General features: G+C 42.2%; 1 protein-coding gene across 1 annotated transcript in view; it reads left to right on the forward strand.

The window, feature by feature from the left end:
- Positions 1–13,593, forward strand: part of LOC106895045 (unconventional myosin-X-like) — a 98,196-nt gene that overhangs the window by 73,789 nt on the left and 10,814 nt on the right. Inside the window, exons 27-35 of the mRNA XM_014954129.1 lie at positions 1,790–1,913; positions 2,419–2,662; positions 3,500–3,595; positions 5,251–5,344; positions 5,980–6,035; positions 7,831–7,973; positions 9,709–9,903; positions 11,203–11,360; positions 12,586–12,709. Coding sequence (XP_014809615.1) covers positions 1,790–1,913; positions 2,419–2,662; positions 3,500–3,595; positions 5,251–5,344; positions 5,980–6,035; positions 7,831–7,973; positions 9,709–9,903; positions 11,203–11,360; positions 12,586–12,709 — 1,234 coding nt within the window. The remainder of the gene's footprint in view (positions 1–1,789; positions 1,914–2,418; positions 2,663–3,499; positions 3,596–5,250; positions 5,345–5,979; positions 6,036–7,830; positions 7,974–9,708; positions 9,904–11,202; positions 11,361–12,585; positions 12,710–13,593) is intronic.

Consider the following 13,593-nt stretch of genomic DNA (forward strand, 5'->3'; position numbering starts at 1 on the left):
ACTGAAAGCAGGCAACTGGTACCTTGTAGGTATATGTTCTACCTTAGAGAGATTTCACAGAAGTAGCCTGAGCTTCTAATCGATAATCACAAGAGGAAACGGGGAAGGCTGGGGTTTGATTTGTTTCCGTCACTAAAACTTCTCTTGTTCTAGTGCTGTTACTATTTGGAGTCAAGGGTTTATTTTCAGCCACTGTGTACAAGTTAAGCTATTGTAAAGCTTGAAGAAACCACTGTGCTGATCTAGGCTGGGTCCCAGTGCACACTACCAACCAACCTTTTCATTCCTGCCACGGGGTAGTAAAGCTGGGCTGTTTGCCTCGCACTCGAGGGCTTCTCATCTTAGATCCCCCGCTAGGCTCTGGACTTCCTGAGTGCCCTCAGGCTAGTTGCTTAATAATGAAGCGATAAATCCCCTTAAAGAACAGGATGTCAGATAAGCCCACATAAGACTGTGAGGAGTTCAGGTGTGAAGCCAATGACAGCCATAAAAATACTTCAGATAAATGACGTACCTGAGATCAGAGACTTGAGCTATAAAGTATCTTTTAGACAACTATTGATTTTTTTTTTTTTTCAGGAATTCAATTTACTTCCTTTGCTGTTTTTTCCAATAGGCAGACTGTGACCCTTTTTAAAAAGCTGCATGATCTTTGCTGTTTGCGTTTCCCTAGTGTCAGCTGCCAGACATCAGAATTTTTTATGATATGATCTGTTTGAGTAAAGATACCTTTTCTGTGGGCGGGTACTTGCAGATCACTGTCAGGTAATCTTCAAGTCACGAATCATTCTGTCACAGCCTAGGCCAGTTTCTACCATTCTTCTTAAAATGTAAATAGAAGTGGAGGATTTTATTGAGCTCCCCAGTGATTAAGACTCATAAAAAGTCCGGTTGATACTATGTCATGGCATGAGCCAGAGGAAGAGGTAACTGCAGCTGGGTCAAGATCCCGTCAGTAGCTGCTGATTCAAGAGTACCTGCTTTTTGAAACTTAATGGCAAGAGAGGGAGAATGAATGAGTGGAACAGGAATGAGACAAAAGAGAAAGGCAAAGGGGTCACAGGGAGAGGACAGAAGGGAAAATGAAAAAAAGCAACATACATCTGAGGAAGTAAAAGGTCTAAGGAGCTGAATTCATTAGTATTACATGAAAAAAGCTGATCAAAGGGAGTTATATTTAACGTAAAGGAAATTATAGGGCAGTTTGGGATTTCATGTGTGAAGTACTTTCTTACGGCTGAGGGCCATTATCTAGTTGGAGAACAGGGATGAGTAAATGCTATACTATTATTTCAGTAATTTAGATCGTTGGTTTTAGGGTTCATTTATCCTGGAATGGGCCGTTTTTCCTAATCAACCCAAAGCAAGACATTTCCTTGCTGGGGTTAGAGTAGTGCTTCATCTTGTCCAGCATATCTGCCAAAAAATCAGAAAAGTCCTCCAGAATTAAAAATGCTCTCTTAATCCCACTAAATCAGATTTTGGACTGTGGCCTCTCCCTTGAAACGGGAAGGTTTGTTACTGCGAGTAACTGGAGTTTTCTAGCCACGTCCACTGCCGAATGTCACTCCTTTCTGCTATGAAAATTCCATGCTCTGGAGACTCTTGCTTTAGGCATTAATGTGTAAGCTGACAAGCCTCTAGTTTTACTGTATTGCTTTTTTTGTAAAGGGAGTATGTGTAGTTTTGCACTTTCTGATCATGTGACTTCTCCAGCCTTGTTCCATGGCTCCACTCTTCCTGCAACCGGGAGAGCCCAAGGAGCCTGTATTCCTTCTTTCCTTTTTAGTTTCTGGACAGTGAAGAAGAAGTGGATGTTTACATTGATACAGATGAAGAGTTTTGTAATGGACGAGTCACTATCTTCAATGGCTCAGGACCACCCTATTTTCACAGCTATCTCTACATGAAAGGTAAGTGCCTTTAGCAAAAACCATGGGAGGATGGAATCTAGAAAACCGCTTTCCTTTTCTGTTTCTCCAAAATCATTGCCTTCATCTGCTCTTAGTTCTCTGTTTATTTTCTTTTTTTTTAATATATTATTCTTTTAATTAAAAGAAGCAAATAAAACAAAGACCCTAGGAGGTGGATGTCAGGGAATTTGACTGGCTGTCTTTGCCACTGAGCCCTAATCGTGACAACTTAGTATGGGCTTAAATAACTCATTCTAAGCTACAAACCTGAGGACAATACAAAAATATCGGAGTAGTGCATATATTTCTATATTTTGTGTTTGTTTCACTAGTTTGTTCTGGTTTTTCTCTGTCCAAACCTAGGCATAACCTTGTTTCTCTCCCTCAGCTCCTTTCTTTTGTGTAGGAGCTGAAGTGGCAACTCAAGTGTCCATGAAGGAGGATCAGAATGGAAACATTGGCCTTCCTTGCGTGTCTGATGAAATCTTGCTCCCTCACTTTGCAGGAGGTCTCATGAACCCGTGGAGGCGGCGCTGGTGTGTTCTGAAGAACGAAGCCTTCATGTGGTTCCGCACCAAGCAAGAGGCACTGAAGTCAGGCTGGCTCTATAAGAAGGGTGGAGGCATGTCAACACTTTCACGCCGCAACTGGAAACGCCGTTGGTTTGTGCTTCGAGAATCCAAGCTGATGTACTTTGAGAATGATAGCGAGGAAAAGCTGAAGGGGACAATTGATATCAGAAAGGCAAAGTGAGTGAAGGAATAAATCCTTTTGATCCTTAGCATTCACTCTTGAAGTGCCCAGTGCTGCCAGTTCATCGGTCTATGTATCTTCCATGGGACTAGGAGAATCAGAAACATAAGGGAAGGAAAAGACAATTAGAGCTTCTAGTTCTACTCTGGAGGGAGGCTGGAATTACTTGGTAGTTCTTTTTCCAGTCTTGCATTTCATAATCTGGCAGAAGCTCTTTCCAAGCCATGGAGGGAGCCAGGCCAGGAGGGGCTAATCAAGTGCATACCCCATGCATGCTCCCCTACCCTGACTCCATCTGTTTCCTGGCTTCTCCAGGCATTTCACAGAGGTGGTATGAAGCTCACAGTGGGATTTGAATTTGGCAGCATGTACTATGCCTTTCCCTGAGCCCTGAATGCTATTTTTGTTGCCATAGCCAGTTCCTTAGCTCCTGCTGTAAGAAAAAGAGACTAGTCACCTATTAGCATTATGTGGGCCTGTAAAGTGTCAAAAAGAATGGCGCACCCCACTTGGTAAACAGCACTTTGTATCAACCTCCCTGTTATCTCTTCTTCCATCTAGTCTGCTGGTGTCTTGAAGAAAATCCATTTAACACCTTAAGCTTTGCTTTTGTAGTAGGTTAACTTTTTAAGGGGACAAATCTTTTTAAGGGGACCCTAAAAGTCTTAATGTGCATTAGAAGAATTTTTTATTTCTGTTGGAGTTACAAGCCACCCAAACCAGTGATTTCCCTTCTGTATGGTGAATGGTACGATGTGAAAAAAATTGGCCAGATGGAATTTATGCCTGTGAAAGGTTTTCAGTTTGGGCTTTTGTGATTTGCTGTGTTCCAGGGAGATTGTGGACATCCATGAAAAGGAGAATGCCTTGGACATTGTGACAGAAGACAGAGTTTATCACATTGTCGCAGAGTCACCCGAAGATGCCAGGTATAAGAGGGAGTTTTGTCAGGTTTGTTTAGGCAGTGCAGGTCTGACCCAAGTACTCACGGGAGAGCCTGGGAAACACAATCACTTCCCTTTTGCTGCAGAAAAGAGGGGATTCATTCCAGAGTGTCATGTTGTGCTCACTGGGAGGTACCACACCTACTTTGAGGACTCTCTGTTGCAGCTGCTGAGATGGTGGTTCAGCCCGTCGGTCAGTCACAGGACTGCCACCTTCTCATGTGGCTGTGAGCACGCTGAATGCAAGGGTTAGTTCAGGAGACACACAAAACCTTAATATAAACTGGGACATCTAATAGCTGATTTATTTATTAAATGGAATCTTGAATCAAACAAAAAGTCTATTCATGTTGTCTGTAAATGATTGCGAGAGCAGCTGGGTTTTATCCAGGAGACAGAGAAAAGGCTGCAGCTTATCGGAGTCTGTAGTGTCATCTGATAAAATCTTCCCAGTGTAAAGCAAACAAATGACTCATGTCCTTCCTTCTTGGCGTCCTGGCCAGACAGTGGGAATCAGTTGTTTGAGGGCAGGTTGGACAACCTGTTCTGGCTATGCAAAGCCAAGTTAAGAGGTTACTGTCCCTAGCTGCTCGTGTCTTACCGCTTTTCCCACTCTTACCAAGGCTTCTGGTCTCTCAGCCCAGCCAGTGTAACTGTTTCTCTTACCTACTTTAATCTGATTCTGTGAAGTTGTAGGGTCTGTTGTTATTTCATTTGAATGTAGAGAGAGGAAGGGGGAAAGCGTGTGGATGCAAATAAGTTAACAGAAATAGACTAAAGAACTGCCACATGAACAAGAAACAGGCAAATTCAAGGGGCAGTAGCTGGAGAAGCAGTAACTTCTTAACCCAGAATTTCCCCAACTGGAATAGGAATGCCCTAAGATAACACTGCAGAATTGCAAGGCAAGTGTAAACCAACTCTGGCCTCTGTCAATGCCCTGTCAGCCCCTGTTCTGAGGGAGAAGAAAGCACCAACACTTGCACTAGCAAAGGGCAGAGCAGCAGATGTCATAGAGTATCGAATTTGAGAATCCTCCATGAAGTCTACATGTTTGCGGATCTCACTGGAAGCTGCAGATAAGAATCTGCTTGCTCTGCAACAGAGATTAGCCTCCAGATATGTCTGTAACGAGAAGCCCTTTCATAGACAAGTAACTCCAAATTAACTTATAATAAAACCCATGATTAATTGACAGCCATATGACTTTCAAGTTTATGAGCAGATCAGAGAGAGACTAGTTAAGAAGGCTCACAGGCGTCTCTAGGACTCTTGTCTGGGAAGATTCCCAACTGACCCTGTCTTTACAACTGCTATATGCTCTTCTCAGCCTGCTGACATGCTCCCTGGTAAGACCACTGCCTGCTTACACTTCCTTGAATAGCAAGTAGAAAACTGGATTTTGCGGGAGCAGCTGTCAGTGGGTTGAAGAACGTGTGCAGAATTTTCATGGATAAATAAGGAGAGACACATTAAGAGTCTGGTATGATCAGCCCAAGCTGATCATTTTTTGTAGCACAGTCCTCAGGAAATTGTGAATGAAGAAATTTTCCCGCAGGCAGCTTTCCAGGTTCCTTGATCATATTCTAGAGCCAGCTTCGTTACCCAAATCCTAACTTTGAGTCTGTTTCGGTTGGCAGCGGTTGGTTTAATGTCCTGAGCCGAGTACACAGCGCTACAGCACAGCAGCTGAGGGAAATGCAAGATGAACAGGCCAATCCAAAGAATGCTGTGGTGAGTTACTGTGCAACCAGTCTGCGGGCGTGCTTAGAACCCTCTGTGTTTAACCATTTTGTGCATGTTTTTCCAGCACATGCAGTGCTGTAGTTCATGAGCAGTATAAAAAAGTCGGGCAATTATTATAATGAAACAGCAAAGCTGATAGAAAAGAGGGTAAGCAGTGGGGAACATGGTGGCTGTGGTGGGTGGCTCAGCTTGATCACCAATAGCTCTCTTTGGTGTGAGTGGAAGAGGAGGTGTGGGCTGCTTTGTGCAGATAAAATGCCTTTGATGGGATTACGGGACTAGTCTGGGTCACAGTTATTCCAGACAGAAGATACGCAGTTGAAGAGGTATATATTTCTTTATTGTCCTAATACTGAGATACTAGCAAAGGTTATTTCAGACCTCCATAATGCTCTCTGAAATTTGTAGTGCGTTTTTCTCCAGTCCTGTGGAGCCCTTACACATCTTCTCATGCTGTTTAGGGAGCAAAGATGACTCACTTGTGCCATTCTCATATGTTCATTACTACTCAAGCTATTGGAATTCAGAAGAATGTTTTCAGTTTCAATCCTATTCACGAAGGAGAATGTCTGTAATTTAAGATGCAAGCAATTCCTGTTATCTGTGTCTTTTTCACTGTACAGGGAACCCTGGATGTTGGGCTTATTGACTCTGTCTGTGCCTCAGACAATCCTGATAGGTAGGTACAGCAACCTGACCATCTCTTAGATTAGAAACTCTCTAATGTTTTTGTGGGTAGGTCCAGGTTTTCTTTGGGATTTGCATTTGTTTAAACTCATAGGAATTTATCCCCAAACAAATAAACATAACTGAAGTTCACACATGTATTTTCTTTGAGTGAAAGTTTTTCCTTTCCATCTTAAAAGTGGAAACAGCATGATCTTAATGTCAAGAAATTATAGTCTTACCTATTACTGATACTCAAAAAAACTTTCCAGCTAAAGTAGCACTTCCAGTTTTTCAACAGAGTAATTTTAAGTTAATCTTGTAAACTTAGGGGAAAGAAACAGTATTGTGGAAGATTAATGGATGAATTTAGAAATCTGTACTGTTCTTCAGATCTTTACAATGCAACAGAGCAGAGACCTTTAGTTCACAGATTGGTTAGTTTCAGAGATGAGATTATGGGACATTTCATATCACTTTACGCTAACTTTTAATTATTTCCTACAGTGTTAACAGTTTTAGCCAGGGCAAAGATTCTTACTACAGTGCTGAAGTAAAATGTTAGCTATTAAGTTATTTACCTCTGTGGTCTGATTTTTTTTTTTCACACAGTTTGCCAAGACTTTGGGTTACTAGATCAGAAAATGCACATCTCGGTAGCAAACTAAAATTTCATTGATCAAAATGTTGTAGCCAGTTCTCAGCCTGGGATCCTCTGTGTCCCAGAAAAAAACTAGGCACAAATAGTAAGCTGAAAGGTCAAAATTTGTTCATGCAGCTGTTGAGGTATGCTCTTCTGGAGTACCAATACTTGAATCAATATAAAACAAATTCTGAGAAGAATGCTTATTTTTCAAATAAGGCTTCTATGCAGCTTATTTTTATCTTCCATAGGTTTATGCAATGGCCAGACAGTTGCTTGATTTGCACCTTTTGCCTTTTGCTTCATACTCGCATTCTACTTTTCAATTTCTGTGTTTTCTCATAGAAATCTGTGTTTCCTTTCAAAGCTTTCTGAGTCTATCCTCTTGGAACCAGTCATATTTTTATTTTTCCATTTTCCTGTAAGGCATCAATTCTGTGCAGAATTGTGAATATTCTTTTGGTAGGATACATTTTGTCTGTTGCAAGAGAATCGTAGAATCATAGAATGTTCAGGTTGGAAGGGACTTTAAAGATCACTGAGTTCCAACCCCTCTGCCCTGGGCAGGGACACCTCCCACTAGACCAGGTTGGTCAAAGCACCATCCAGCCTGGTCTCATCCCACTTCCAGGGATGGGGCATCCAAAACTTCTCTGGGCAACCTGTTCCAGAAGGGCAGAGCCATCTAGGAGCAACATAACAGGTTTTCCTCTGTTTTGTCAGGATCAGTTCATCCTTTTTAAAACCAATCTCAAACCCACCTTAGCTGACCCTCCTACATTTGCTACCGCATCACTGGTTTTAATAAGTATGAGGAGAATGGCTGTACTAGCACTAGTTCAGTCCAGTCAGAAGGTAGAACAAAGTCCTTTGCTTATGAACCCAGGACGTTTTACAGCTGGTCATTAGATAATTAATGTTTTCTTGTCTTTGAAAACAGCTTTTGAAAGATGCTTAATTCCATTTATCTGGTCTCAGCACTCATCAATTTGCAGACCAACTGCACAGGAGTTGCTCTTAAGTGTTTCCACACTCCTCTGTAATTTGCATTCAGAGAATCCTACGGCACTGTTTATGGGAAGGTGGAGGACGTGGCTGTGGGTGTGCTGTGAGTTGAGATACTGGTATGGTTATGACCGGTTTTAATGCTTTTATTTTCTGGCAGACCAAATTCTTTTGTGATCATCACAGCAAATCGAGTGATTCACTGCAACAGCGACACCCCCGAGGAGATGCATCACTGGATCTCCCTGCTGCAGAAGCCAAAAGGCGAATCCAAGGTTGATGGACAGGAATTCCTCGTGAGAGGTAAAAGGAAATGCATGCAATTAAGACATGTGAAATTCGTCTTCCATTTATAATCTGAGGGGGAGGTTTGATTGTAGCTAATCCAGTCTAGGGTTTAGCTGCTCACCAAAACCAATCATTCTTTGCCCCTCTCCACCTTCCTGCCTGCTGCTCGCCATGTCCTGTGTTGTGCTGGCACTGGCTCTTATCCCGTTCCTTGTTAGGTGGATTCAGAAAGCTAAAGCTGGAAAAAAATAAGCACTTCTTTATACGTTTAGTTTTCTGATGTTAGTTCTGTAGCCTATTTCAACACGTCCGGCAAATTCCGCCAGGGAATAGGAGGGAGCATGGCTGCCACTTCGGAGCAGCTGGCTTAGGCTGACTATAACATGACACTGCAGCTTTTGTTTTCAGAAAGCTCTGTTCCTTCTGACACCTGTCATGTAGAGAGGGAGAGAGAACTTGGTCTGCTGTCCTCAGCTAAACAAACTAACCTGATTATGGTAGACGCAGTGAGGTAAGAGTAGCTCTCTGAGGCTAAGCAAAAGATTTAAATTAAATCTCTAGCTAGAGCTTAGTTGGAGGTGGAGGAGCTGATGCATGAGTGGTGATCACACACATATTACAAAATGTTCCCCCATTTGTCTCAAATATTTTTAAATTTCCATAGTACTTTAAGCTTATCATGTGGTTTTAAACGTATGAAGACAGTTCTGATCCAATCTGTGGAAAACAAATGCATGAGCAGATTGCCTTACATCTTCCAGAAAGTGTCTACGAGGGAATAAAGGTCTGAGAGTGGTCGTGGCAAAGCAGGAGGACAGGAAGAAAAGGGTCACCAAGAAGCAGCATAAGCATTCCATCCTAATCTTAAACATTTCAGGGAGATTGAATGATATAAAGCAGATTGAGACAACAGTTCAAGTACCTTAAATTCAAAATACTTAATTGCAAGGCAGCAGTTCCTTTTATTTCATATTGTTCATTAGTTAAAGAAAAAAAGGAATGCTCCTTTGCAAAGTCAATGTATTCTCTGCACTTCACAGTAAGATAAGAGTGTGACGGGGTGTAGCCAAAAAGGCACATGTTCAGGAAGGTCGGTCTCTTTATATTTTCTTTATATAGAACCTCTGGGCTCAGTTCCACATTTTTTGAACTTTTTGCCTTGTGGGTGGACATTGCTTTTTACAGCTCAAAATAGAAAATTGTCTTTTTGACAACTTTAGCAACACAGACTGTCATTTTTTTTTCTTTTCTAGTGTTGAATTTTCTTTTTTTTTTTTCTTTTGTGAGAAATCTAAACTGAGAGAAATTATTTTTCATGACTGTGGGAGGAAGAGATGTATGCAATGCTTACAGATCTTTCTACTAGAAGACATGTATCACCAAATATACCACCATATGTCATGCATTTGGCATCTCTTTGGAAGAATTAATTGTAAATTATTTATTCAGATGTTTGTGACTTGTGAGGGAAGCATCCTGAAAAAAGGATGCCCTCATGGTGGTGGCAAACTAAACCACGCATCATTGATAAAAAAATACATAGCGGAGAAGGATGGAACAGCTCTGTGGAAAATTTTGGGCTAATTTCTTACAGTGACTATGCAGGATACATAAAGTAAAGCAGAGCTGGTCCCAGCATGAGCCTTTTGCAGAGAGGGTGGAGTTCTGGTCCCAGCATTAGAGAGCCACCAGGCAAGAGACAGGATTGCTGTGGTGGTGAAACCATTGACATGTTGCGTTCCTGTGCTAGGCTGGCTCCATAAAGAGGTTCAGAGCAGCAACAAGATGTCCTCTCTGAAGATGAAGAAACGCTGGTTTGTTCTGACAAACACTGCCCTCGATTACTACAAGTCCTCTGAGCGCACAGCTGCCAAGCTTGGTACACTCGTGCTCAATAGCCTCTGCTCCGTAGTGCAGCCCGATGAGAGGGTCTTCAAAGACACAGGTAAGGACAAGAAAGCAGTAATGAGTGACTTTTCTCTGTGTGGAGTCGACTGAAGAGGGGATGGTGCAGGAATGTAATGGCGTGTCATGTTGAGAAGGTAGCCTTGATGTTATCTGAGGCTCTGTGTCTGGCTGCAAACATCTTTCCCCACAGAAACTGTAAGGAACTTGCAAAGGGCCAGAGAGTAGGATGTAAGTGACAGTAAGTCCCACACAGCTGGCAGAGATACACAGTGCTGATGTTTTCTCCCTGAGTAGTGTCACTGTTTATCTGAGTGTTTCCCAGACAGGGAAAGGGGTATGAGTTCTTACAGTTGATGCTAATTTTCAGTCCATGTCTGTAAATAACTCTCTTTTTGCGGCATGGCCCACACTTACCTCTGGGGTCAATGTTACTTTCTTACCTAAGAGCAATGGCATACACTGTAAGTCTTTTTTGTAGCATAACTCAACTTGTTAGAAACAAAAGATGGCAGGGGCCTGTGTTTGCTTTCTGTGCAGTTCCGGGAAGACAGGATGTGGCACGATCCTCCATTGCTTGCCTTATGAGTTTGGGAGGGAACCTGGGTTACAAGGCAAAGGGTGAATCCCCCTGACAAAGAAGGTGAACCTTAGAACAAGACTTGAAATACTGGACACTTGAGTAGCAGAGTTACTTGGAGTATTTTTAAAAAAGGCTGGAAGCATTCATTAAAGTGAGATGAGGGGAAATTTATTCTGCTTATTTGCAAGAACTCATCAACATTTTTTTATCTCAACAGATGTGTAGGGCTGCTTTTAGCAGAGTGAATTTTTATCACCCTGACCTATTATTTTTAAAAGTTATTAAATTTATTCTGCTTATTTGCAAGAAATCATCAACATTTTTTTTATCTTAATAGCTGTGTAGGGCTGCCTTTAGCAGAGTGAATTATTATCACCCTGACCTATTATTTTTAAAAGTTATGAGCGTTGATTTGGCAATCTGACCGGGTACTGTGTTTGGAATGGTCATTTTCTGAGTGATTAATAGCACAGTGTGTCCCAAACCCTGTCTGTGAAAGTGAGCTGCCTGGTTGGCACAGAAGTATTCACGTTACACTGCAAGATAATTGTATCTTGGAAAGCTGTCTTTGTACCAAAACCTGGAATGGGACCTTCGGGCTGATAAATATGGGAATGGGGGACATTAATGTCTACCTAGTCAGTTTTAACCAGACACATCATATGTTGCTATCAAAGGAGCGATGGTTTCCTCAGCCAAAAAGAGAAGATAACATGGAAGCGAGTTTCACCTTCTGCCTTCTTTGTGTCTCCACAGGCTATTGGAACATCATCGTCCATGGGCGGAAGCACTCCTACAGACTGTACACGAAGCTGCTGAATGAAGCCATGCGCTGGGCCTCTGCCATTCAGGGTGTCATTGACAGCAAAGTTCCCATAGAAACACCTACACAGCAACTCATCCGTGACATCAGGGTAGGTGGCATCACGCTCATTCCCAAGTGAGCTGGGGGCAGACAGATCACTGCTGGCCTTACCCAGTCATTGCTGAGGATGTGGCCAGAAGCAGGGTTGCTCATCTTAGAAAGAAAAAAGAAAAAGAAACCTAAATGACTGTGCAACTAAATAATCAAATCTTAGATGAACTTTATTTTGAATTAGCATGTTAACTGATCTGCTTAAGGGTAGACTACCACTGCTGTGCAATTGCAAATCACATGCAGGATTACAGCATCAAGTATTTGCAAATCCCTGCTTCATCCTTTCCTCTCCTAAGCATCCTCTGGACACAAATATAAAAAATTTCCATTCCTACCAGCCATATTACTTTGCTGTCCCCTAAAGTCCTCTTCATACCTAAGGCTTGTGTGATTAAATAGCAGAGTGCAGGTGGGAGGACAATATCCTTCAAAACAGCAGAAATTGTGCCACTGTAGCAGGAGTAATTTTTGAAGAGGCTTCATTCCAGAAATGGTGGCAAATTAAACATAAAATCATATTAGAAGACACACCAAAGCCTATTTCAGAAGAAATGTGTATGTAAACATATACATTGTGATGAGCTCTAAATCAGATGCAATTAGGTAGTAACTATTCAGGAAAGAAGAGCTGGGAGTGATTTTGGAGCATCTTGGAAAACTTCAGGGTTCAAGGACAAATGGAGCATTGAGTACTCATAGGGAAAGAATATAGGACAAAATGTGGAAGAATTTGATGCCAGTGGGTATGATAGTGACAGGCCTAGATTTCAAACACCATGTGCATTTTGGTTGTCCATTTCATAAGCACTTGTAGTGCAACCAGACAAGTTCAGGGAGGACAGGATCATGGTGGATCTGGGATCAGAAAGTCCACTACGCATTTACTGTTGAAAGCCTGAAGGATACATCAGTGAGGAATCACGCCATACATGCCTGTTACATGCCTGCATTAGGTATCAGCTTCAAGCCACATTCGAAGTCAAGATCCTGTACTTGGTGAGCTTTGGTATGAGCCAGCATGGCTATTCCTGTGTTTAATTCTCAGAAATAATGTATAAAGTAATTTTTGTATGTGAATTATGGTCATCTAGTCCCTCTGTGGACCTCCAGAAACTTAGATAAAGGTAGAACCTAAATGTATATGGACCTCCTGTGAAAGACTATCCCCATTTGATGATAACTGTGGGGTTTGTTTGTTTGTTTGTTTTGGTTTTTTTTAGGAAAACAGCACAAACTTTGAAGTAGTGGAACAGACATATAGGAGGAACCCAATCTTGCGATATACCCAGCACCCTTTGCATTCCCCTTTGCTCCCACTGCCGTACGGAGATGTTAGCGTCAGCTGTAAGTATTTTATCTGTGTGACAGAATCCCCTCACATTTTGAGGATCAGTCTGGAGCCTGAGCACCAGAGAAGTGGTCTGTGAGCTCTCTCTGTGCAGGTGGAGTCCCTGTGGGGCAGTGTATACCACAGGGTTCAGAGAGATGGAGCAGTCCATCTCACTACCCGGAATGTATTCTGTGTCCACTGCCTCATTATCTTAGCAACAATGAATCTTAAAGTAAATGGGGACAGATAGTTTGCCATCCATCCAGGGGACGTGCAGCCTGTCATCCTTGAGCCGCAACTGGGTTGCAAGTGGCTCCAGTGGAAATCCTACAAGAGGATTACACCACGCAACTGGCAGTGAGGTAGTATTCATACAGAAGCTGCTGTAAAACCAGACTAAAGGAATCCTAAATGAAACATTCCTAAATGAAAACTAAATGAATCCTTTCTTCAGATGCTTCAGGAACATGAAAAGAGGTAGACAGTTTGATAGGCCACCAGAAAACCAAAGAGGTTTGCTGATGATTCCAGACTGGGATACAAAAACTGAAAGCTGCTGCTGAAGAGCTATAGGAGTATCTCTAATACGCTGTGACTGGGCCACAAAACCTTTTCAGAAAATTAATTTCCATCTGGATATGCAAAGCAATGTATATGGGAAAAAGTCTGCCACGTAGGCAGCGACAGGTCTGAGTGATCTAGTTCTGCTTAGGAAAGTGAACACAAATTTACATAGCTTTATGAAAGCAGCACCTCTTATACTGAGCATAGAAACAAAACAGCTAATGCAAGGTTTTGAAAGCTTAGAGAAGGCAAAAGAAAGTCTTTGTGTGGGTGTATTGATGTATCATCCACCTGCATCTTGAATACAGGATGCAGCTTGGCCTTCCACATCTCA

Source organism: Calidris pugnax, unplaced genomic scaffold (assembly GCF_001431845.1).
Source record: "Calidris pugnax isolate Ruff unplaced genomic scaffold, ASM143184v1 scaffold103, whole genome shotgun sequence".
Taxonomy (NCBI): domain Eukaryota; kingdom Metazoa; phylum Chordata; class Aves; order Charadriiformes; family Scolopacidae; genus Calidris; species Calidris pugnax.